The following is a 23,846-nucleotide window of genomic DNA, read 5'->3' as shown; positions in this document are numbered from 1 at the left end:
TTATGTTTGAAGCTTGAAATGTGGCAAGAGGTTGAAAAGTTCAAGGGGGCTGAATACTTTTGCAAGACTATAGTTTGAGCTTGGAGGGGTAACTTCTTCACTCTATCAGTTAATAATTTGTCACATATTTAAATATCTCATATCAATAGAGTTACTGATTAATTTGGGTGTTCCACAGGGGTTCATTGTTGGGTCACTTTTGTTTCAAACCTAGACCCATTAATATCATGACATCACCTCTTTAGTCAGTGTGGTGCTTTGGCAGATGTTCTGTATTTCTTCGCTGTTCAGGTCTGTAGAGCAGTACTGAGGTAGGGTGGAGTCACAGCACTGGTGGTACTGGGGCAGGCTGTCATCATAGCGACGGTAGTACTGAGCAGTGACCGGGTCGCTCTCAAACATCGGGTTGAACTTTGTGGCTCGCTCCAACGTTGGAACACTCTCGTGCCTTCTACAAAGTAAAAGGATCACATTTTTCATTTTATGCATTTTGTTTACATCAGACTAAATAAGCTCCTAAAAATTCAAAGATTTTATTAACCTTAGTGGGTCCTCTGTATCTTCACCATCATATTGCTCTCGGAGCGTTCTCGCCAGGAAGAAGATGATCCCGCCTGCCACCAAAAGGAAACCAGCCACCGAGGCGATGGCGATGCCGACCACCAGCGGCTCGGACACGTACTCCTCGCAGTGCTCCCCCCGGTACCACCAGTTCTCCCCAACACGACACCTGCAGCAACAAACCAAGGTTTGATTCCCAGTGAAATCTGCAAAATATCCTCTTAAAAAGCTTTACTTGTTTAATTTAGGGCTCTGCTTTTACTCTTTTAAAGGAAAATATATGCTGATGATCCAATCTTTTACAAACATGAAACTCCTGAATACAAACAGAAATACTCCACTAATGCCCTGCAAATACCCTGTTTCTGTTAGAATAGAAATATTTTAATGATGCATTATAATGCTCTCCACAGTTACATAAAGTAGTAACCAGATAGACAGTTGTATTCATCTGTTAGAACAGAAAACGCATACAATACTCATTTTATTTCTTCAGTCTTCATTCTAAAAGTGGCAAAGTGCAAAGGATTTAATTCACATTGATGTTGAAAATGTGAAAGATACAACAAAAACTCTACATGAGCAACTTGAGTACTTATAGGTGTTCACTGTTTGCCTCAAGCTACATAAACCCCCCCTCTTACCTGCAGATTGCGCCCTTGCCAGGAATGATGTCACATTTGCCGTCATTGAGGCAGAAGTTGTGTTGAACGTCACAGATGCTCTGACATGGCAAGCCGTCAATGCTTAGATAGCCTGTGTCACACACACACTCCGCTTCACCCGACCACTGATTCACCATACACTTGGAAAACTCGTTACAGGCCTGGAACTTACACGGATCCGCCCGATCACCTGGCAAAGAATAAATCGTTTTCACAGAAATGCAGGAAAGGACCTAAATCCATCCAGAACACATGCAGTCCAGCTTCTACATGTCTGTAAAAGATGCTTTGCTGGAGGTTTTTCAAGTAGAGGTGAGCAACACATGAACAGGACTTTCTGCTTCCCCTGTAACCAGGCCAAGGTCATTAATAAAAATGCAGATCAAAATCTTTTAAAACTGACTCTTGATTCACAGCCTGAGATGTTCTCCTGGGCCATCGGTCCCAGACTACAGCCTGGGACTTCCAGACAAACGTTCTGGCCACCTCAGAGTGGTACTAGTTTACAATAACTATGGTTCATTAGATTCAGCCAATGAAAGACCAGCCAATGACACGTTTTAGACTACACTGGAGACCAGTCCAGACCTTAGCTGCTGAGAGGACCAACATGTCAGGCACATGACCAGAACCTCTTAACTCTTAACTAAATCAGGTTTAAGGGCACCGTAATATTTCCAAGGAAACATCAAGGTGGATTCCCTCTTTCTAATAATCTGGACCAAGGTTTGGTGAACTTGTTTGATTTCATTCCTTACCAACAAATTTCCACAGACGGTTCAAGTGGTGTGATTAGAAATAAATGGACGTCTTTCTTAGGCAGTTATTATGACACGACATATGTGACCCTAACAAGCCCTGCAGCCTCTATGTGACCTGGCAGGTTTAGCAGCAGCTTGTGCAATGGAAAACATGTCTGCAGAGTACAGCGAAGATGAGAGGAGTAAACTGATTATGAAGAGTTCAGACCCCAGTGAGTCACTGGTGTAGATTAGCTTGATCAGTCAGTCAGGAGCTCCTAACAATGGCTCAGACAGATTAAAGCACCGTCGCTGAGCCGAGATGCACCAAAAAAAAGTACAAATCTGACAGTAACACATGTTTGCGTTAGTTTCAGTCGTACTGTTAAAGTTCTTCTAATAATATTCCATTTCTACCATCAGGAGCAGTAAAATACGACATAAACCCAACAAGATTCATATTATCTACAGTACCGGAAACCTGCTGGGGGTCATAGTACGGTAATCGTTCCCCAGGGCTGGCTCTAAGGAGCATAAGTTGGACTTTCACTCGTATTTCTTTCAAAATAACATTTCTCACATCCAGCTGAACATCTGACTAAACTGGGTTTTATACTTTGTAGAATCCAGTAATACTTTGTTTTCCAGAAGTTATACTAAATGAAGTTACCATCTACAAATATAAAATATATCTTCCTCACTATGAGCCTTTGACATCAAAAATGTTCTGCCTGGATCTATTTTATGGAAATAAAGTTTGGTTCAAAATGTTTTGGATAAATGATATCAGACAGATTAAACAACCTGAAACACTCCTCATTAATTTCATCCAATGGGCTTTTAATCACTACTAGAGGTGGAAAACACCTTGTGTTCAGGCAGATGGAGGCAAACAAACATGATGTTGACTATTGCAGTGAGTCATCGGATGTGCAGCTGCTCACGTTCCTCCCAGACGGATTATCCAAGGTATTAGATCAGATCCGAACAGGTGAAAGGGCCCCTGAGATGCTACTGTGCTGCACAGACAAACTGCAGAACCAACTTGGCCTAACAGACTAAACGTTCTTGTACTCCACTATGCCCGCTGTCCCTCATTTTATGACCATTTAGGCTAAACAGCCATATGGAACGTATGGAACTAGACAAAGGTCGGTCAGAGCTCAAATGACTGAGGTTTCCTACCCAACAAACCAATCAGCTGCTGCTGCTGGAGGAAAATACTTGGTTGCTTTACCATAAAACACCAATGCTGCAGAAGACAACTGGTTTGAACACTTTCAGTCTCAGTACCAGTTGTTCTATAGGGAGCCCCCATTAAGCCACTAAACATAGTTTGAGTTTCTAGTCAAAACCCTTCCAGTATTTACTCCATCAAGACCTTATTGGTTAAGGAGACCTGGTCCTACCTGATTCAACATCGAGTGAGTACTTGTCAATGGCCAGGTTCATGGTGTGATAGGCTGTGTTGGCAAAGTCCTCCAGAATCAGGTAGATGATATTGGTAACCTCTTGGGGAACTGGTTTACCAAAGCGCATTCTGCTGTTTACAACTATACTGCCGTTTCTGAAGTTGAGGATCTCTAGGTTCTGGAAGTTGTTTAGATTGGACTGGAGGTAAGGGACCAACTGTAAAGTAAAGACAAAGAAAGGTTGGAGAATGTCCTTCTTGAGAACCCATTCAATGGAAAGTAATTATTTGAAATTCTCACCAGTTGTAGGAACCGTTGTTCTAGAGCTTTGTACTCTGAGGAGCTTTTGTTAAAGAGGTTCATGGAGAATGCCATGTTGGTCACCCTCAAGCTGAAGAAAACTGTCAGAGCTCTGCCCGGCCTGGCCGGTAATGGAAAAGCTTCGAGGTCTGAACCCCGAGCTTCACTGGAGAAGCCACTACTTTCACCATCAGCCTCCCCAGTGCCGTACTGGAATAAATCAATGCTAACATCGATGCTCGGCATGTCAGGGAAGTCATACTTAAAAGGCTGGAGTTCCACCATAGAAGAACTGTCATTAACTTTGGGCTGTGAGGAAGATGGTGTTGGAAGGATACTGCTTACTGCTTCTCCTCTAGAAAGTTCTGTTTCTATTCTACCATGTGAAGGCTCCACTTCAATTCCAGGATGTTCTCCTTGTTCTCCAGAAGGTGTCATTTGCACCTCTTCAGGAAGTTCTAAATTTCCATCAGAAGATTCTGCATGCACTAATGAAGGTTCAGTTCCTTTGCCTAAAGATTCTATGTCTTTATCTGAAGTTATCTTTTCTCCTCCAGAAGGCTCTACCTTTACTTTGGAAGGTTCCACTATTTCCTCTCCAGGTTCTACTTCCTCTGCAGAAGGTTCCGTGCTTTTTTCTGAACTTTCCACTGTTTCTTTAAAAGGTTCCACATCTCCTCCAGAAGGCTCTTTTTTTACTTCTGAACGTTCAAGTTCCCCTAAAGACTGTACTTCTCCTCCAAAAGGTTCTTCTTGTACTCCAGAAGGTTCGACTTCACCTTTTAAAGACTCTTCTTCGGGTCTAGAGGTCCCTAATTCCTGTTCTGAAGGTTGCACTTCCACACTGAAATGTTGTCTTTCCTCATTTGGAAATTCAGCGTCTCTTTTGGAAGATTCTTCTCCATTTTCCAAAGGTTGTTCTAACAATGTTAAAGATTCTAAATCTTCGTGAGGAGTTTGTTTTTCTCCACCAGGAGCTTCAACTTTCACACTCAAAGTTTCAATGTCCACTTCTGAGGATTCAACTCCATAAGTTTTGACATCACCTTCTAAAGCTTCAGTATTCTCCAGAGGTTCAGCTTTGTCTTTTGGACCTTCCTTTTCAACTTCAAACCCTTCTAATTTGGCCTCCATTCCAGAAGGTTCTACTTCATGCTTGAAGATTTGTACGTCCTTATCCAAAGGCTTTACAATTCCTTCGAAAGGTTCGGGTCTCATTATAGGAGGTCTTGCATCCTCTTCTGAAGGTTCTGCTTTACCTCCTGAAACCTCTCCTGGGGTTGTCCCCAGGTGTTGGTCTGGTGCTGAAGCACCTGAAGACCTCTCTCCAGAATAAGTTGGAGCCTTTTCTGTTTTCATTTCTACAACTGCTGATGTGGACTGAGCGATGTCTAAGGAAGGGGAGCTTGTGGAAACGTCTGTGAACTCATCATGAATTAGATGCTCATGGTGAAAGAGATCTTCATCTTCTGGCACTGTATTGGACACTCGTGTGAAAGGTGAGTCCTTTTCAGGTGAATGTTCAACGCTGATGCTGAGTTCTGAGGCTGCAGGTAAAGTTGGAACCGGAGATGCTGTGGATGTAGTGACAACAATGACTTGATCCACAACCAGGTCATGGTCTGGACCTTCAGCTGAGAGCGCTGCAGTGGTAGAGTAAGGGGTATCTAAATGCTGCTCTTCCAGAATCTCGATTTTGTTAGGTGCTCTTTTTTCTGGGAGAGGTGGATCCGATGTTTCAACCAGGACCTCAACTTGCTCTGGCTTACCAGTGGCTGTTTCAAAGCTGAATTCACTGACTGTAACTGCCTGGATTTCAACAAACGATGGTAAGTCCACAGTTGGTGGAGCTTCAGGCACGACAACTTCCTCATTCCTCATCTCTTTTGTTGATTCTGAGACGACTCTAACATCTTGAACCTCTGATTCTCTGTCAGTAGTTTCTTCAACACTTTCAGTAGAGTCTTGACGCCTGATGCCAGAATCAACTGGAGTCCAACTTCTAGGTTCAGAAGAAGCCATAACTGAAACTGCAGAGGTCTGAGGATCAATTAGAGAGTAGTCCTCATGGAAACCAGAAGCTTCTACAGTTTGCACAGAAAGGTCCGCAGTCACGGTTTCCTGAGTGGAAGGTAGAAGCACTTGCCCCACGGTCAGGTCTTGTGGAACTGTGCTGAGTGGCGTCTCGAGGACTTTATCCAGAGAAGGTTTCTCTGTGTGTTCATCCAAAAAAGATTGTTCAGAAGCAGCAGATTCTTCTCCCTTTTCAAACAAGTCAGCAATTTCAGTGGTTGATGGTTCCACAGCAGCTATCTCATCATCTGTATCCATCTCCAGGTCCGGTGGTGGTAGAACATCCTGGCTATTGACTCCCCTGTCATGATTGACGTGAGATGTTTCTGTAGTGTCCCAAGACGAGGCATAAGACTCCTGAGCATCTCCAGAGAAACCAGAGCCAGATCCGAGATCAAATGTGGCCTCAGAGGGTGTTGGAGCTTTAACTGTAGGAGGTATGCTGACTGCAGGACCTTCAGGACCCACCGTTTGGTCTTCCACCTGGTGATCATCTACAGCGTTAGCAGAAATAGTGAGAAGGAATCCCTCATCTTCAATGTTTCCACCATCTGTGAAGTAGAGAGACACATGGACATCCATCATCTACTTGTACCGTCTTCATATCCAGATTTTGGAACATTTTCTCTTGTCTTTTTGCAGAAAACGGAGTTTTTGCTGATGTTCTTGGTTCTAAACTTCATGACTTCATCACCTTATTTTGTTCAGACAGAGATATTACTTACTGTTTTTAGCCAGTGACTCCAGGTCCACGGTCTTTTCCTGGACTTTGGCAGTCTGTGAAGGAGTTGTGCTTTCGTCGAATAAGAAGACGTCATTTTCACTCACCACCTCACTCTGTGGACCTTTCAACTGCCCCATGGTATTAAACAGGAAGTCTTCCTTCTTGAGGAAAGCATTGTCGGTGTTTGCCTCATGGAGCGGAGCATCAGGAGGCTTCTCTGCCGCGAGGATGTTGTCCTGAAAACAAGCAGGCATCATTCAGTTTCTGCTCATTTAAACCCATGTTTACCAGTCTGACATGAGTTTGATTTGGAAAAGCATGCTTTTCAGAAAATGTTCAACTCACCATGTTATCATAAACATCAGCTGGTTTACTCGTAGGTTTCACAGAAGGCAGCACGTTCCCTGCTTCAAACACAACAACATTTCTTACAGCGGAAACCAAGTTTAGCTCTTTGTTATTTTCACCAGAGAGCAAACTACCGTGCTCTAGGACCTCCAGGCTGCTGTTGGTCAGGAACTTGTCTTTGTGCAGTGCCTCAGTGATGAAGTTACGGAAATCTGTGATCGTGTAGATGACTGTGGGTTGCTCAGCAACTCCAAGGAAGCTCCTCTCCACCAGGTTGTTCTGCAGAGTGATGAAGTCCAGAGTGTCGTTGGAGATGCCACCACTGTCCACCTCCACCTCCAAAATGATAGCATAGTGCACCTGGACCACCAGACCCCTGATGGGACCAGAATAAATCCCAGGAGGCGTTCATTTAGCGTGGGACGTAAAAATAAACATAAAATCAAATCATTTAGAAGTAATGAAGAACCTATCAGCAAACAACAGAAACTTCAGGAGGCATTTATTGTCAGGAAATTGAAAGAAACAGCATTTTGTGGTTGCTTACACAAAGTCAGGAAACAGCTCAACATGAATGTCTTTTACAAAGATAGTGGACTGGCTGCAAAGCTGCTTGGTACGAGTGTTTTACTGGAACCGACAGAGCAGGGGCCTCAGGAAGCTGGCAACTAAAACACATTGTTTAGGACCCCACTAGCTCTCTTCTGGTCAGAGTAAAGAAGCTCATTAACAGAGAAAATCCAGCCTGAATGGATTTACTGTAAAGCACTGAGACGGGCCTCCATCGGATCGAAGATGTCCTGTTTTAGACCCTCTGGTCTGAGCCTCCGTGCCTCATCTTACGACCTGTTTATGGTCTGTGTTTTATTCTTCATCCTGAGCAGAACCTGGTGACCTCATGGATGGTCTGTGAAGACTGCAGGCGGTTTGAAGGAGCAGCGAGAGCAGAGAGCTTGTCATAAAGCTTTACAGTAATCCTGCGACAGCTGCAGGTGGCCGCCGAGCGACTTATCCCACTTAAGAGCCACTGACTGACTATTGATGAGGACATTAAGCAGAAAGAGGAGCGGCAGACCTGTTATTTACTGCGACAGGTGGGTGAAGGGACCTCCAGAGGATAGTCCATAGGAGCATCCTTCTTTAAGCCAGAAATCTGATTCCCAAAGCCCATTAGGAGCAGGAACCTTCAACGGGAACGTCGTGTTAACTTGCTGTGAACTCCAGAGGACCAGACCTGGTGCATCAAGTTATTGAGGCTTCCCTGGTTTTCAGGCTGAATTTCTCTGCAGGGTTTACACCTTCACAGTCAGCTGGAGGGGCTTTAAGCATGGTTCCTGTCAGACAGGAGTCAGGGGTTAAGTCACCCATGAAGCTTTACAAGATGTCAGGTCCATCTAATCCTTCTGCAGAGGTGAAACCACAAAACTCCCAGAAATGAAGAGTTTGTGAAGGCTTGAGATGTTGCAGGATTACAGGTTAGCCCAGCTGTGCAAAGTCCTAATGAACCTGTGTGGGAGTTAAAGACCAACCAAGAACCTTCACTCAGAATGGAAATAAAACCTTACCTCTGCAGGTCCTTCTGAGGCCTGAAAACACAAACAAAGCAACATATGAACAAGCAGAAACCAGACAGATCCATAAAATATAGAAAGAACCATTTTATTTTTTTTATTTTATTTAACCAGCTACAGATTCATATTTACAACGACAACCTGGTTTGAACGTCTGAGCAACAAACTGGAGTAAAGGTCACTTTTAAAGTTGCTTTTAATGAACTTTGCTTTTAAAAATGACTCCTTAAAGATCAGCTGTAATCCAAGCCAATTAAACTGTACCTGAATTCAATAATGTCGATGTTCTTGAAGCCTGGCAGCCTCTCAAAGGCATCTTCAACCTGTCAGAAGAAACAATGGACAACCAGGAGTTAAACCCTGCTGCTCTCTACAGACCAGGATAAGAAGGTCATTAATGAAGCTCGTTGTCCTGTTAGATATTGACCTTAAACCAGCAGATTAACCAAAGGTTAGACCTACTCAGACTTTGAACTGTAACTGATCAAAGATCAACTCATTTGCTTTAATTAACCAATAAAAGCTTCAAAGGTCATCACCAAAATGAAGAAGCATTTAGGATGAAGAATGAAACATGTTCAGGAGTTCAAGAAGGAGGTCCATTTTCCTTCTTTTCAAGCACTACCAGGATGTTTGTCTCATCATGTCTGGACAAAACTGTTTGGGATGAATTCAAACTATTTAAAGGTGAAGCACCAAGTAATTTGAGTGGAGGAAAGATGGCTAAAGGTCCTCCAGAGGTAGCAATGAGAATATGACACTTACTTTACTGGGTGAAATCTGCTGCACAAATCTTTATCTGGAGGTAAAAACACAGATTTTGGGTCTCGGTGACCCGTGGCTGCCCTCTTCTTCTTCTGCTGCTTCTATTAGTGCAGTTTTTCACTTCATATTCCCTTATTAAAGACCCTGACCCTCAAACCATAAACTGGTTTCCAGCGTCACTAACATGGAGCTCGGCCCAAAAACCTCCCAGTGGAGCGGGAACACACCGACGCTCCGCTCTGCTTTCCTGGCAGTCCTGCTTTTTCCAGCGGCTCGAGGTGAGTCACCGCTCGTATACTGTATGTTCCCCGCTGCAGCCTCTGCAGCTCGTATAGCTGCTCCCTGGCAGTGCACAGCAAACTGAGCTGTAAGGCATGAAGAAACTTAAAGCGTGAAAATCAGGCAAGGCTTTTAAACTGGAGCCAAACTCATGAGTCTGCAGTTGGAGGGAAACCGCAAACGGGTCGGTTTGGTACTGAGTGGGTGTTGTGGACGTCAGAGAGAGAAATAAAGAGGACGAGGCAGGAAGCCCTGCTTCACAACAAGAAGATGATAACAACACAGGGCAGTCTCAGTAGATGTTGATGTCCACAGAAAGGATCAGAACAGTCTAGAAGAGTTGTCTTTTTAAAGAAACTGACTGAGTTTGTTCTCAGTCAGTTTCATGCTTATTGTTAGTTCATTGACCCCTGACCCTTATGACATTAGCTGCTGATACAGATCTGACCATTAAAGCTTGAAGTTCATCCATCTCCATGACAACGCCTTCCTAAACATACCCAGCTGCTCTGCGACTGATGCTCACCTTGCGTTTGAACTGTCTGGCCAGCTGCTGGTACTCAAAGCTGCTCGGGTCTCTCAGAGCATCGTTGTAGGTTTCTCCTTTCAGTTTGATCCGCATCTCCACCACATGGTCCTTCAGGGGCCGTGGGGATCTCAGCAGCGTCTCAAATATCTCATTCCCAATCTAAAAACACAGAAGATACCCAGATGATGATCTGATGATGGTGTAAACACGGATTTTAACCAATCATTGGTAACTATTCTACATCTCCTTACCGAGTTCTCCTCGCCATCTTCTCCCACAAAGCCACTGTTTCCCAGGAAGTTGCCTTCTTCTTCATAAGGTCGTACTGATAGGTCCGGGAAGTTCCCATTGTTGGTTTCCCCTAAATATTTAGAAGTGGAACCTTTAGTGGCCTCCTCAGAAGGTCCTACTGTTGATGTTCCTGGTGAAGTTCCTTCTACCACAGGTGTTTCACCAGGTTCAACCTCCGGAGGAGGCTCCGTCATGATTTTGTCTCCATCAGCAGCTGGTGGGAGAACTGCCAGCGTACCGTTCTTTCTCAGCCAGACCTGTTCCTCAGTGGGAGGGTCCTCAGTCTTGAGGGACCCTGCTTCTGATGTTGTCCTTGGAGGGAATTTGGTCACAGCTTCTGGAGGTGTCTCACTGGGATCTTCAACTTCAGGAGTAAATTGTCTCACTGTGATTGCAGGTTCAACCACATGGGAAATCGTTTCTTTAATGGTTTCGGGTGGAACGTCCACTGCAGAACCATGTGGAGATCTAGCTGCTACATCTTGTCCAATAGTTCCCTCCACCTGAGTCACAGGCAATAATTCTTCTGTGTCTTCTGAACCTTCAACAGTTACAGGGTTCTGTGGTACCAGCTCCACTGGATCTGTTGTTGTTCCTCCTTTTTCCTCGGTTACTTCATCTGGTGTCTCAGAGGTTCTGTCCTCCCTGTCCTTAAACGGTTCTCCTGCTTCTTGCATTGTATCTGAAGATGTTGGAAGAACATCAGTTTTATCTTTATTTGTTCTTAAATAAGGTTCAGTAGGTCCTTCTGTAGGTTCCCTTTTACCAGGAAGCTCATCTACAGATTCACCTAGTTCTGGTTGTCTTGTAGGTTCTGCTATTGTTTCTGTTCCTGATTCTCTGGGGGTTTCCACTTCAGGTGATGGTTCTTTGTGAAGTTTTGGATCGTTACCTTGTTCTCTTTCTTGTGATGGTTCTCTACTAGGTTCTTCCATATGTCCTGCTTCCATGGAAGGTTCTAACTCTTTAGTTGGTTCTCCAGTGAGTTTTGGCTCCTTTTCAGATTTTCTTGTGGGTTGTGGTTCTACTAATGCTTCTTCATATCTATCTTTAATATCAGTGGATTCTGTTCTGGGCTCTGGTACCAGTGCCGTCTGTTCTGTGGTTTTTGTGACTTCTTGTTTAAGTTTTGTTTTGAGTAGAGGTTCTTCAGTGGTTTCTGTTTTAAGGCCTGGTTCTCTTGTAGGTTCTATGTGTTCTGTTGTATGAGCTGGTTTCATGGTTAATTGGGTTTCAGGTGTTGATTCTTTAAAGAGTTCAGCTTCTTGGGCTGGTCTTTCTATAGGTGAGGGACCTGGTGTTGGTTTTTCAAAGGCTTCAAGTTGATCTTCTATAGCCTCTGCTTCTTGAGCAGGTTCTCTGGTGGGTTGTGCTTCGTTTGCTGTCTCTGTGGAGGAATCTGTTGGTGGTGGATCTCTTTTGGGTTGGGGTCTTTCATCTTTGATTGTTTCTTCTGTGGTTTTAATGGTTTCCTGTGCTGGTTTTTTCATTTGTTCAGGTTCTTGGACTGGTTTCTCTGTTGTCTCTGGTTCTTGTGGTGGTTCTCTCATATGTCCTGGTTTTACTACTACACCTTCTTCTTCTGCTGTTTCTTTTGTGGAGTCTTCTTCTCGTCCATGATTTATGATGGGATATGTCTCTTGTGATGGTTCTACTGTGAATTCTGAAACTGGTGCTGGTGGTCCTGTGGGTTCTGGTGATTTTGCTTCAGCTGTTTTTTCTGTGATTGCAGATTTTTCAGCAGGTTCTGTTTCTAGTGATGGTTTAATGGCTGGTTCTGTTTCTAGCAGTGGTTCAGTGGCTGGTTCTGTTTCTAGAGGAGGTTTTGTGATTGGTTCTGTTTCTAAAGGAGGTTTTGTGGTTGGTTCTGTTTCTAGTGGCGGTTTTGTGGTTGGTTCTGTTTCTAGCGGCGGTTTTGTGGTTGGTTCAGTTTCTAGCGGCGGTTTTGTGGCTGGTTCTGTTCTTGGCGACAGTTTTGTGGTTGGTTCTGTTCCTAGCGACGGTTTTGTGGTTGGTTCTGTTCCTAGCGGCGGTTTTGTGGTTGGCTCTGTTCCTAGCTGTGGTTTTGTGGTTGGTTCAGTTTCTAGTGGCGGTTTTGTGGCCGGTTCTAGCAGCGGTTTAGTGGCTGGTTCTGTTTCTAGAGGGGGTTTTGTGGCTGGTTCTGTTTCTAGTGGCGGTTTTGTGGTTGGTTCTGTTTCTAGAGGCGGTTTTGTGGTTGGTTCAGTTTCTAGCGTCGGTTTTGTGGTTGGTTCTGTTCCTAGCGGCGGTTTTGTGGTTGGTTCTGTTCTTGGCGATGGTTTTGTGGTTGGTTCTGTTCCTAGCGGCGGTTTTGTGGTTGGTTCTGTTCCTAGCGGCGGTTTTATGGTTGGTTCTGTTCCTAGCTGTGGTTTTGTGGTTGGTTCTGTTCCTAGCGGCGGTTTTGTGGTTGGTTCTGTTCCTAGCGGCGGTTTTGTGGTTGGCTCTGTTCCTAGCTGTGGTTTTGTGGTTGGTTCTGTTTCTAGAGGCGATTTTGTGGTTGGTTCAGTTTCTAGCGGCGGTTTTGTGGCTGGTTCTGTTCTTGGCGACGGTTTTGTGGTTGGTTCTGTTTCTAGTGGCGGTTTGGTGGCTGGTTCTGTTTCTAGAGGGGGTTTTGTTGCTGGTTCTGTTTCTAGTGGCGGTTTTGTGGTTGGTTCTGTTTCTAGAGGTGGTTTTGTGGTTGGTTCAGTTTCTAGCGGCGGTTTTGTGGTTGGTTCTGTTTCTAGTGGCGGTTTGGTGGCTGGTTCTGTTTCTAGAGGGGGTTTTGTTGCTGGTTCTGTTTCTAGTGGCAGTTTTGTGGTTGGTTCTGTTTCTAGAGGTGGTTTTGTGGCTGGTCCTGTTCTTGGCGACAGTTTTGTGGTTGGTTCTGTTCCTAGCGGCGGTTTTGTGGTTGGTTCTGTTCCTAGCGGCGGTTTTGTGGTTGGCTCTGTTCCTAGCGGCGGTTTTGTGGTTGGTTCTGTTTTTAGTGGTGGTTTTGTGGCTGGTTCTGTTTCTAGCGGCGGTTTAGTGGTTGGTTCTGTTTCTAGCAGCGGTTTTGTGGTTGGTTCTGTTCCTAGTGGCGGTTTTGTGGCTGGTCCTGTTCTTGGCAACGGTTTTGTGGTTGGTTCTGTTCCTAGCAGCGGTTTTGTGGCTGGTTCTGTTCCTAGCGGCGGTTTTGTGGTTGGCTCTGTTTCTAGCTGCGGTTTTGTGGTTGGTTCTGTTTCTAGTGGCGATTTAGTGGTTGGTTCTGTTCCTAGCGACGGTTCTGTGGCTGGTCCTGTTCTTGGCAACGGTTTTGTCGTTGGTTCTGTTCCTAGCGGCGGTTTTGTGGTTGGTTCTGTTCCTAGCGGCAGTTTTGTGGTTGGTTCTGTTCCTAGCGGTGGTTTTGTGGCTGGTTCTGTTCCTAGCGGCGGTTTTGTGGTTGGCTCTGTTCCTAGCTGTGGTTTTGTGGTTGGTTCTGTTCCTAGCGGTGGTTTTGTTGCTGGTTCTGTTCCTAGCGGTGGTTTTGTGGTTGGCTCTGTTTCTAGCTGCGGTTTTGTGGTTGGTTCTGTTTCTAGAGGCGTTTTTGTGATTGGTTTTGTTTCTGGAGACGGTTTTGTGGTTGGTTCTTTTTCTAGTGGCGGTTTAGTGGTTGGTTCTGTTTCTAGCTGCGGTTTTGTGGTTGGTTCTGTTTCTAGCGGCGGTTTAGTGGTTGGTTCTGTTTCTAGCGGCGGTTTAGTGGTTGGTTCTGTTTCTAGCGGCGGTTTTGTGGTTGGTTCTGTTCCTAGCGACGGTTTTGTGGTTGGTTCTGTTTCTAGTGGCGGTTTTGTGGCTGGTTCTGTTTCTAGGGGCGGTTTTGTGGTTGGTTCTGTTCCTAGCAGCGGTTTTGTGGTTGGTTCTGCTTCTTGTGTCATGTCTAAAGTGGGGTTAATTTCTTCTACGAGTATTGCTTCTCCTACGGGTTCTGGTTCGTGTGCAGTTTGTTCCGTGGGATCTGTTTCTCCTATAATTTCATGTCCATTTTGTTCTTTGGGTTCTGTAGGTGTCTTAGGTGTATATCCATAATCAACAGAACCTACTGTCGCTCTGATTATTGCATCGTCTTCAGTGGACTTCTCTAAGGGTTCCACCTCCTCATCAGCTGAGTCTTCTGTCTTCTTCTTGTGAGCTTCTGTTTCTGTTGTCTTGTCTGGTTTGATAGTTTCTTCTGTCTGAACAATTTCTTTTTCAGCACTAACCTCTGTTCCCTCTTCAACCTTCTTATCTTCTGTAATCACAAGGACATCTTCATGTTTAACTTCAACCTCCATCATCTCCTCTGGTTTTGCTGTCGGAACAAGAAAATCACTTTGTTTGGTTGGTTCCTCAGTGGTCATTGTCCATATTGTTGACATGTGTCTAATTACATCTTCAACTTTTTCTTCTTCTCCAGTGAGGAAAGGTTTGATGGTCATCTCAGTTGTTTCTCTTATTTCAGCTATCATCTTGCTGGTAGCTGTCAGGATGGAGGTCTGAGAAGAAACATCTGAGTTTGATTCTTGCTCTGGAATCTCATTGATGTTCATTTCCATCTTGTCTTCAGGTTCTACCATCAGAAACACGGTGGGTGTTGTCTCAGTGCTGACCTTTGTTTCATCTTGGCTAATGTCTACAGCCGCCTCTGAAGGATCCTCTACCTGTGCTGGAATATCCATTTCAGGAGCGTGAACTCCAGTTTTGCCAGTAGATTCCTGAGCAGCCTCAGCAGGTTTCGCTGCCCAAGTATCAGTCAAAGTAACACCAGCGACGGCATTTAAAGAATTATCCAGGATTTCCTCCAGGTTTGGCCTAAGAAAACCTGTAGCAGTTGTTCCAGGCATGTTTTCTAGATCAGACCCTGCTTCCATCAGAGTGAAGGTTTCTGCAGCAGGTGACATGGTGGCCTTTGGACGAATCATAAACTCAGCTTCTGTGAGGACTTCTTGAGTAACCCCCTCTGTTGGAGGTTCCTCATCCTCTGGACTCACTACCTGCATGCTTTTCAAGTCTTCAGTAAGAGTTTCAAGGTCAAGGTGTTCTTCTTTTGCTCTGCCTGAACCAGTCCCAATCTCCTGATCCATCAGGTCAACATGCTGGGGTGTAACAGAGTGAAAAAGGTCTGTGGTCATCTCTGCAATGTCCTCCGAAGTGACTTCAACATTTAAAACATTACTGTTTCTGAGTTCCTCAGCTGGACTTTGTGAGGTAATGCTGCCTAGAGTTTCCTGGATATCATTAGAGTCCTCTGGCGTGGTGTCAGAAGCAGGGTCAGAGGATAAATCCACAGGATTCTCAGACAGAGAAGTCACTCCAGCCTCTTTAAGTGAGGCTTCAGTTCCAGAAAGTGGTGGAGTCCAAGAGGTAACTTCAAAGCCTGGAGAAAGCCCCTTTTGATGGACTGTAATAGCGTCTGATCCAATGACAACACTGTCATCTCCTGTGAAGAGGCATTAGTGGAAAGGAATGAAGAAAACCATGTTTATCTGGAGCTCAGCCTAATATGAACGTTAGAACAAAGAAATATCAGCTGAACCAGGAAACTGGTAAAGCTTAGTGCAAGTTATAGGACTAGATGTTCTCACAGAAGGTTCTTCAGTTCATGACACTGTTAATCATGTCATGCTGTACCATTTCTTCAAACATAACCTGAAATGATCCTAAAATCTGTATTTTCTCAGCTTTACGGGTTTAAAGTTCACCGTTTATTCCTTTGTGAACAGAATGATGTTAGCTAACAAGGCTTTTTGTTCTCTTAAGCTCCACTGGACAACTGCCACGTTCTCCACACGAACAAAGGAATGTCTAAGTTGTCCTTAACCAACCAGGAGGGTAGACGTTATGTTCAGCTACAGATGCTATAGAACATTGGATTTGGTAAGGATTATGCAGACATTATTCTCTAACAGTTGCAGTACTTTAATGGGTCTGGTTGTATAATTTGTGGCCCTTACTGTGGTCTTTGCTGGGGGCCTCGGCGGCAGTTTATGTTGAAACGAAGCCCACCTGGCCAAGCGGTGATCTCACTAACCCTGATAGCTGCCCTGCACTAACTCAGTCACGTCGACATGCCCCCTGCTCCGTCTTCGTCCATTGACCAGGCTGCTGCCCGTAAATAGGCTTACAGATCTATTCTGAGAGCGGAGCGTGTGACGGGAATCTGCCCCTTCACAAAGACAGGTTGGGGTGTAGCTCCTGATAACAAACCTGAACTAAACACCAGGTCTCATGGTAAGCAAAGACCGTTTCAACCTTCAAGAGGGAGGAGCAGGTTAAGAAAGACTTGAAAAGGGGTCATCAGTAGGTAACTAATCCCTGAGTACATCCAGGTCTTCCATGAAGACCAGAATTTCTACTCAAACTCATTAACTTTCCTTTGAGGGTTGAACTGCAGCACAAACCAATGGTGGGAAACATCAGGAGCTGCTTGGATGCAACTTTAAAATCATCTCTAGTTCAACCCCAATCTCCATCTGCAGCAGAAACATCATAATCATCTCCATGCATTATTACATGCATAATTCCTCTTTAGCCTACATCAACCTACATCCATCTTCAGAGACACACGGATCGGCCAATAGAAGAGGTCGTAGCTCCCGAATGCAGACAATGAACAAAGACCTAATGCCTTGTGGTTCTAGGTTCTCCACGTGTTCCAGCTCTAGATCATCTTTACTGCAGTAGGTGTGTGTGCTCAGTATTACTGGTGGTCATTAAAGTCTTGGAGTGTTGGTGGAGGTTTGGAGAAAGTCTTGGTACTTTACTCAGCGTCTACCAGGAAGTTCTGGTTCAGGTTGGTAATCAATCTATGGAGATGTAGTTGTCACCACCTTACCATGGTTTCTGTAACGACTGAGTAGACTGGTCCAAATGGACTGCCTGGTGTTTAGTTGACAAGTTTGCTTCAGCCTAAGATCATTAATAAAATAGAAAATATCCAAAGCAGCTTCTACCTGGTAGAGTGGAGACCGCAGGTTGTTGAGTCTGGGCAGATGGTTCAGATCTGCAGGACAAACAGACAACAAAGCACAGCTTAAATGGAGTTCAAGGCTTCTGATTTACTACATGGTGTAGTCCCCTCTCTCACTCATACGTAAGTTATTAAAATAGTCGGAATTTCCCTTTAATTTCTAACTGCAGCCATGTTTGTTCTGAAGCAAAGCATGAAAACTAAAAGGCAGGAAGCATCTCAAATACTGTCGCTCCAGTTACTCTCCTCCAAACAAGCCTCTCCTGGTTCATTAGTGAAAAAAGCAGCAAAGCCAGGATTTTTTGTCTGGGCTGGAGTCATCAGTCTTCCAAAAGTCCTCTTTTAATCTTTTATTTTCCTGTTTCTACCCCTTTTTTAAACAACCTGGGTGTTTCTGTCGATGAATCATTTTTAATGTCTTCACGTTTATACTATCAGTCCTCATATATACCAGGCTGATTTTCACCAAGTTTAATTTCAAATTAAAATAAATGTAGCTTTAAAAATGTGTGACGCTCAATCTTGAAAATGAAAGCAAATAGTAAATATTTCCCCTATTTTGTGTAGAGCACACCAACACCTCAGGTTTCTCCTTTCACCATGCTGTTCTTCAGGTTCCTTCAAGATGTTCCTGCTAGACTTTAGATCGAATAAAAGCAACTTCTCCATAAATATGAGGAGCATATGACTTCCTTAGATGCTATGCTCTATAGGGGAGCCTCTGCATATATATGTTAAAGTTATTTTGCTCATGTAGAAATCTTCAATATAAGTCAGATCTTTACATGTTTGTGTCCCTGAGTCTCAAACATCTCAGAGAAAATGTTTTTCAGGTATTATTTTTCATTAGCTGTCTAAAGTGGCCTCTCACATTACACCTAGTCCATGTCTCATTGGTTAATCAGCGACGATGACGACTACTCCCCAAATGTGCATTGCTTCTGACAAGCTGAGTCTGACCAGAGGATCCATTAGCAAGGTTCATCTTGAGGGCATCAGAGAGAGGTCTAATCAAGCCTGCAGAAGGTTTAGTTAGTATAAATCTCGTGTTTCCTTCCACCACTGTTACGTTACCAGGAACGCAAAGTGGAAACCTTCAAGAATCTAAACTGGGAACCTCCAGGAATCTAAAGTGGGAACCTTCAAGTATCTAAAGCAGGAACCTCCAAGAATCTAAACTGGGAACCTCCATAAGTCTCAAATCTGAACCTCCAAGAATCTAAAGTGTGATGTTTCCATCTTTCAAACAGACAGGGCCACAACCTGGAGAGGTCCATTCGGTTCTGTGAGTGAAACACCTCAACGTCAGACCCATTTAGGCCCTTTTTCCAGTTGTTTTTTTTATAGGGTAGCAGAACAAGACGGGCTCTGAATTTTGGGTTCTTTTGCGCCTTTCTCCCCACTCTCTGATTGGTCAGAACTCAAGAAGTAGCTAGAAGTCTGAAGTGGGCTGTTGGACCCGTTTCTTTAGGCTTTGAAGGTATTAACTGATAATTTGGATTTGGATAATAGTTGTAGAACTTCCACTTTTAGCCAGAAGTTTGTAGATTAATTAATTTTGTTAGAAGGTTGTTTGTGTCTCTCTTCTACTCAGTTTTTCCTTGGCATCACCAGACTGCTAACAGAGAGATCTGTACTCTGTTTAAAATGACTCCAGCCCTGTTTTGCCGATGACCTCTTGATGTTTAAACCTACCTGCATGGAGCAGAGCCTGAGGAGATGGACACACTGCAGCAGGTGATGAAACAGCACAGGGGTTAACATGCAAACACAACACTGATCACATTAATGCTGCTGCAGGAGGCCCTAAACCTTAACTGAGTCAATCAGGGTTAAAAATAATATTATCACACTTTATAAAGTCAGATAAACTCCATGATATCTCAATCTGAAGACAAACCAATTAACCCTGTGAAATATAAATAATGATTTCTGGTTTTTATTAACAATGAAAGTAACCGTGTGTCTCTTTCATGCTTTATCTGCATTATTGACTTTATTTACAGATCAATGAGCCGCACCATCAAAGACATGAGGAGATGTTTACTGACCTGTTCACCGCAGCAGCCAGGGCAACTCTCTGAAATAAAGCAGCACATCGTCAGCAAAGTTGGGTTTATTAAACAGGACATCTTATCATCTATAATGGTCCATGTTTGAGGTCACATGAGTTGAAGGAAATATCAAACACAGGCTAGATAGCTCACACTCCTGATGAGGCTTTTATGCTCCTCTGATTGGCTGAAGAAGCTGCCAATGTCCTTGATACTGACGGATCCGTCAATGCAGCGGTTCACCCAGGCCTGGTACTCATCCCGGTCGGGGAGCTCGTCCCAGAAGATCTTAAAGGCCTCCCATACTGTCTCCTGGCACACTGACACACACACATGTTAAAAACCTCCAAGTTAGAGGAAATCATCAAAGAACAAGAAGAAACGGTTTGGTCCCTGTAAACCAGGACGGTCCCCATAATTAACCTGGTACCCATAAAAATGGTCACCAGTAACAGTGCCACCTGCTGATGATAAGAGCGGGTTCTAATGTATGAACTCCTATCTGTTTCTGGAGACTTTAATTAGTTCATTGATTCAGAAGGTTTTGAACTTCCTGGACATACAGAAACTTCTAATCCAAACCAGAGCCGGGTGGTCCTTCAAGCGGCCTGTTTAGATGATAGTGACGTTCTTCTGAATGATCTGAAGTCAAACAATGTGGTGATTTTCTGTAGATTAGCTTTTCTGTAGATGACATCCAGCAGTCAGATTAAACACTGAGCACAAAAGAAGAAAACTGCAGCAAGTGCAGAAAAACAGCTAAAATTAGACAATCATGACCAGATTTGGAGAAAACATAAACTGAACTGCACCACATGGACGAGCCAGAGACCTCAGCTCAGGTAAGGACACACTTAAGAGGAAACAGGCTGGTGCTGGACAGCTGAGGCCTTTGTGTCCTTCAGGACAGATGAGGAAACAGAAGCTTCAGTAAAAACTTAGCAGAAGGTTCTGTCTGAGGATCTTCATAGACAGAAATAGCTCATTGGAGGCATCGAGGCTCCTGGAGCAAACATCTGATCAGGAGACCACAGCAGAACTCTGATAAAGAAGAACTAACTTCTGAGTCTGAGGAGTGCAGCAGGATTAATAAAGTCTGTTTCTGCGGTTCAAAATGGAGTCAGAAATAAAGATCTGTCAGATCTGCTGGAGGGACAGTGACAACATGACCAGAGTCTGTTACTGCTGGTTTTACAGGATCTGCATCAACCGAGGGTCACTTCTGTCTGCTTCTTCCAGATGGTCTGAAGGTTGCAGGTAAAAACCATCATATCTGGAAGGTAAGGACATTACCTGATCTTATGGGACCCATATTAGATTTAAACCCTTTACTTTACATCATACGTTCAAGATCTCAGAAAATCTGTAGATCTAGAACAAGAACTATTAGTGTCCCTGGACCACAGTCTTCACATGAAACGCTTCATGATCCTGCTGGAAGCTCAACCTTAGCTGCTTCTGTATGAGAAAAACATTGATGAGTAAACATCTAAAGATGTCAGCTCAGAAACTTCAGCCAGGGGTGAAGGACAACAGGACTGGCGATATGTGAACAGGAAAACCAGGTACCAGAGAAATCTGACCTTTGAGGTCCAAACACCTGATTCTTCTTTAGGACTTAAACCTTCCTGAGTTGTTCACTCTAAAGAAAGTTTCCCTTTTCACCAAATCCAACCCAGGATTAACCAGATGGTGGAGATGTTCTCCAAGTCTGAGAGAGAAAAGACTGGACCAGCCTGTGGGACCTCTCTGATCTGCTCCTTATATCTGAGGTATAATTGAATAATTAACCTGAGCTCCAGGTCTGGATGTCCTCAGGAGAAGAGTCCATCACTATGCTGGAGGCTGCTGAGGCTGGGAACCAGGAATGATGCTGAAGACTCTGGACAACGTTGGCCAGATGTGGTTGAGGTCACATGGGGGACGGGGACAACACCTGTGGAGGGGCAGACTGGGGTGCTGGTCCAAGTATTTAGGAAGGGGGAGCAGAAAGCGTTGAGGAATCCCATCAGTCTGGTCTAGGGTGTTGGAAAGGAGGACGGACTGACTGTCAGACCTCAGGTCCAGGAGGAACAGTGGACCAGATCTTTACCCTTCCAGAGTTGGTCCACTCGTGTCTTGTGGATGTGGAGAAGATCTACCACTGTGTCCTTCAGGGTATTATGTAGGGGTGATGAAGCATTATGGGACACATGGGATGGTCTTAAGGGTTGGTAAGTCCTTGTAAACCCAAAGCAATAGCTGTGCTGATCTTGTTCTCAGTGGAGGTGGGACTTCTCCAGGGCTGCTCCTTGAATCATGACTGAAAGAACCAGACCCTGGTTACTAGCAGCTGAAATGGGCTCTGCCTTAGATAAGGTGAGGAGCTCCACCATCGAGGGAGGAGCTGAGAGAAGACTGAGGAGGTTCTTCTGATCAGGGTGATCTTTGGAGTCCTCTGAAGAGGTTAAATAGGTACGTTTTTTTCTGAAGGAGACTGGAACCAAAACTCTCTGTACTCTTTGGGAGGTACTGTTGTTCTGTTGGTTCTGTTCAGATGTCCCAAGTCTGAACATTAAGCCTTTCGCACATAAAGCTGGAAAGTTGAAAGCCTTCATGAATCTTTCTGGTATCATCAGGACCAGAACACACACAGAACCACCTTTGTAAGGACTGAACCACAACCTTCATCTTGAGATCTTCTGTTTTAATTATGGAGTTTCTGGTCGTCAGCTATTGTCTGACTGGATTCAGATCTAGAATGAACAGATACAACTTATTCCAGCTCCTCCCTTTACAGCCTCTCTGGTTGTCAAAACCTTTGTCATAGCCAAAGGTCAACCAGTTAATAGGGTTATGTGGAGCATCTGCTCAGAGGGACCTCTGACCTCTGACACAGAGTGTCTCCTTTGTTGGCAGACTCCCTGTTTAAGCTCCTAAGCTGCAGCGGAAATAAAGAAACAGAAGTTACCTCTAAGGTGGAAGAAGTTCAAATGGTTGTTGAGGGCCTGGTCCAACGTCTCCTGGGAGCAGAGCTTCACTCCGCTGGGAAACAGCACGTTCCTCTTCCTACGGATCAGAACCGAGTCTTTTCTGAAGGACAACTGGTCCGAATCTAAAGATCCGGCCGTTCGCTCCAAATCTGCCGCCAGGCTCCAACTGGAATCTGCATGAAACAAGAAAACAGGAAATTATGAAAAACAGCAGTGGGATTAAGCAGAAAGATGTTCTGACACAGATGGTTCCTCTTGTTCAATCAATGTGAAGAATATTTCTTCTGCCTCTTATAAGACATTTGTCCTCTTCAACATAAACTCAGCGGTTTTCTGATGAATATTTTCAGTTTAGGATCATTTTCACCATGAAACCCAAAATGCATCTCAGAACCGGACAGAAGAAGTGGCGCGGACGATTTTTACACCAAAATATATTTAATGATCTGCCTGCGAGTAAAAAGGCTACATATGTGGTTCTGCAGAGAGAATGGGTGGTAAGGAACCTGCGGTTCTGGAGAGAGAATCTGTAGTTCTGCAGAGAGAACCCGTGGTTCTGCAGAGAGAATCTGTGGTTCTGCAGAGAGAACCGGTAGTTCTGCAGAGAGAATGGGTGGTAGGGAACCTGTGGTTCTGGAGAGAGAATGGGTGCTAGGGAACCTGTGGTTCTGCAGAGAGAACCGGTGGTTCTGCAGAGAGAATGGGTGGTAGGGAACCTGTGGTTCTGCAGAGAGAATCTGTAGTTCTGCAGAGAGAACCTGTGGTTCTGCAGAGAGAATCTGTGGTTCTGCAGAGAGAATCTGTGGTTCTGCAGAGAGAACCTGCGGTTCTGCAGAGAGAATGGGTGGTAGGGAACCTGTGGTTCTGCAGAGAGAATCTGTAGTTCTGCAGAGAGAACCTGTGGTTCTGCAGAGAGAATCTGTGGTTCTGCAGAGAGAATCTGTGGTTCTGCAGAGAGAATCTGTGGTTCTGCAGAGAGAATGGGTGGTAGGGAACCTGTGGTTCTGCAGAGAGAACCGGTGGTTCTGCAGAGAGAATGGGTGGTAGGGAACCTGTGGTTCTGCAGAGAGTATCTGTAGTTCTGCAGAGAGAACCTGTGGTTCTGCAGAGAGAATCTGTGGTTCTGCAGAGAGAACCTGCGGTTCTGAAGAGAGAACCTGTGGTTCTGCAGAGAGAACCGGTGGTTTTGCAGAGAGAACCTGTGGTTCTGCAGAGAGAATCTGTGGTTCTGAAGAGAAAACCTGTGGTTCTGCAGAGAGAATCTGTGGTTCTGCAGAGATAATGGGTGGTAGGGAACCTGCGGTTCTGGAGAGAGAATCTGTAGTTCTGCAGAGAGAACCCGTGGTTCTGCAGAGAGAATGGGTGGTAGGGAACCTGTGGTTCTGCAGAGAGAATCTGTGGTTCTGCAGAGAGAACCTGCGGGTCTGAAGAGAGAACCTGTGGTTCTGCAGAGAGAACCAGTGGTTCTGAAGAGAGAACCTGTGGTTCTGCAGAGAGAATCTGTGGTTCTGAAGAGAGAACCTGTAGTTCTGCAGAGATAATCTGTGGTTCTGCAGAGATAATGGGTGGTAGGGAACCTGCGGTTCTGGAGAGAGAATCTGTAG

General features: G+C 44.7%; 1 protein-coding gene across 1 annotated transcript in view; it reads right to left on the bottom strand.

The window, feature by feature from the left end:
- The window catches only part of LOC124861152 (titin-like), a 35,946-nt gene that overhangs the window by 10,023 nt on the left and 2,077 nt on the right, over positions 1-23,846 (bottom strand). The window contains exons 2-18 of the mRNA XM_047354674.1: positions 22,221-22,415; positions 19,424-19,590; positions 18,912-18,927; positions 17,200-17,249; positions 16,278-16,458; positions 10,219-15,686; positions 9,965-10,126; positions 8,659-8,717; positions 8,389-8,409; positions 6,958-7,199; positions 6,821-6,879; positions 6,477-6,711; positions 3,679-6,302; positions 3,376-3,595; positions 1,206-1,416; positions 542-730; positions 238-451 (exon numbers count right to left, since the gene is read on the bottom strand). Coding sequence (XP_047210630.1) covers positions 238-451; positions 542-730; positions 1,206-1,416; positions 3,376-3,595; positions 3,679-6,302; positions 6,477-6,711; positions 6,821-6,879; positions 6,958-7,199; positions 8,389-8,409; positions 8,659-8,717; positions 9,965-10,126; positions 10,219-15,686; positions 16,278-16,458; positions 17,200-17,249; positions 18,912-18,927; positions 19,424-19,590; positions 22,221-22,415 — 10,313 coding nt within the window. The remainder of the gene's footprint in view (positions 1-237; positions 452-541; positions 731-1,205; positions 1,417-3,375; positions 3,596-3,678; positions 6,303-6,476; positions 6,712-6,820; positions 6,880-6,957; positions 7,200-8,388; positions 8,410-8,658; positions 8,718-9,964; positions 10,127-10,218; positions 15,687-16,277; positions 16,459-17,199; positions 17,250-18,911; positions 18,928-19,423; positions 19,591-22,220; positions 22,416-23,846) is intronic.

This window comes from Girardinichthys multiradiatus, chromosome 24 (assembly GCF_021462225.1).
Source record: "Girardinichthys multiradiatus isolate DD_20200921_A chromosome 24, DD_fGirMul_XY1, whole genome shotgun sequence".
Lineage (NCBI taxonomy): Eukaryota > Metazoa > Chordata > Actinopteri > Cyprinodontiformes > Goodeidae > Girardinichthys > Girardinichthys multiradiatus.
The sequence above is the reverse complement of the archived record's forward strand: the minus strand, read 5'-3'. Positions and strand labels throughout refer to the sequence as shown.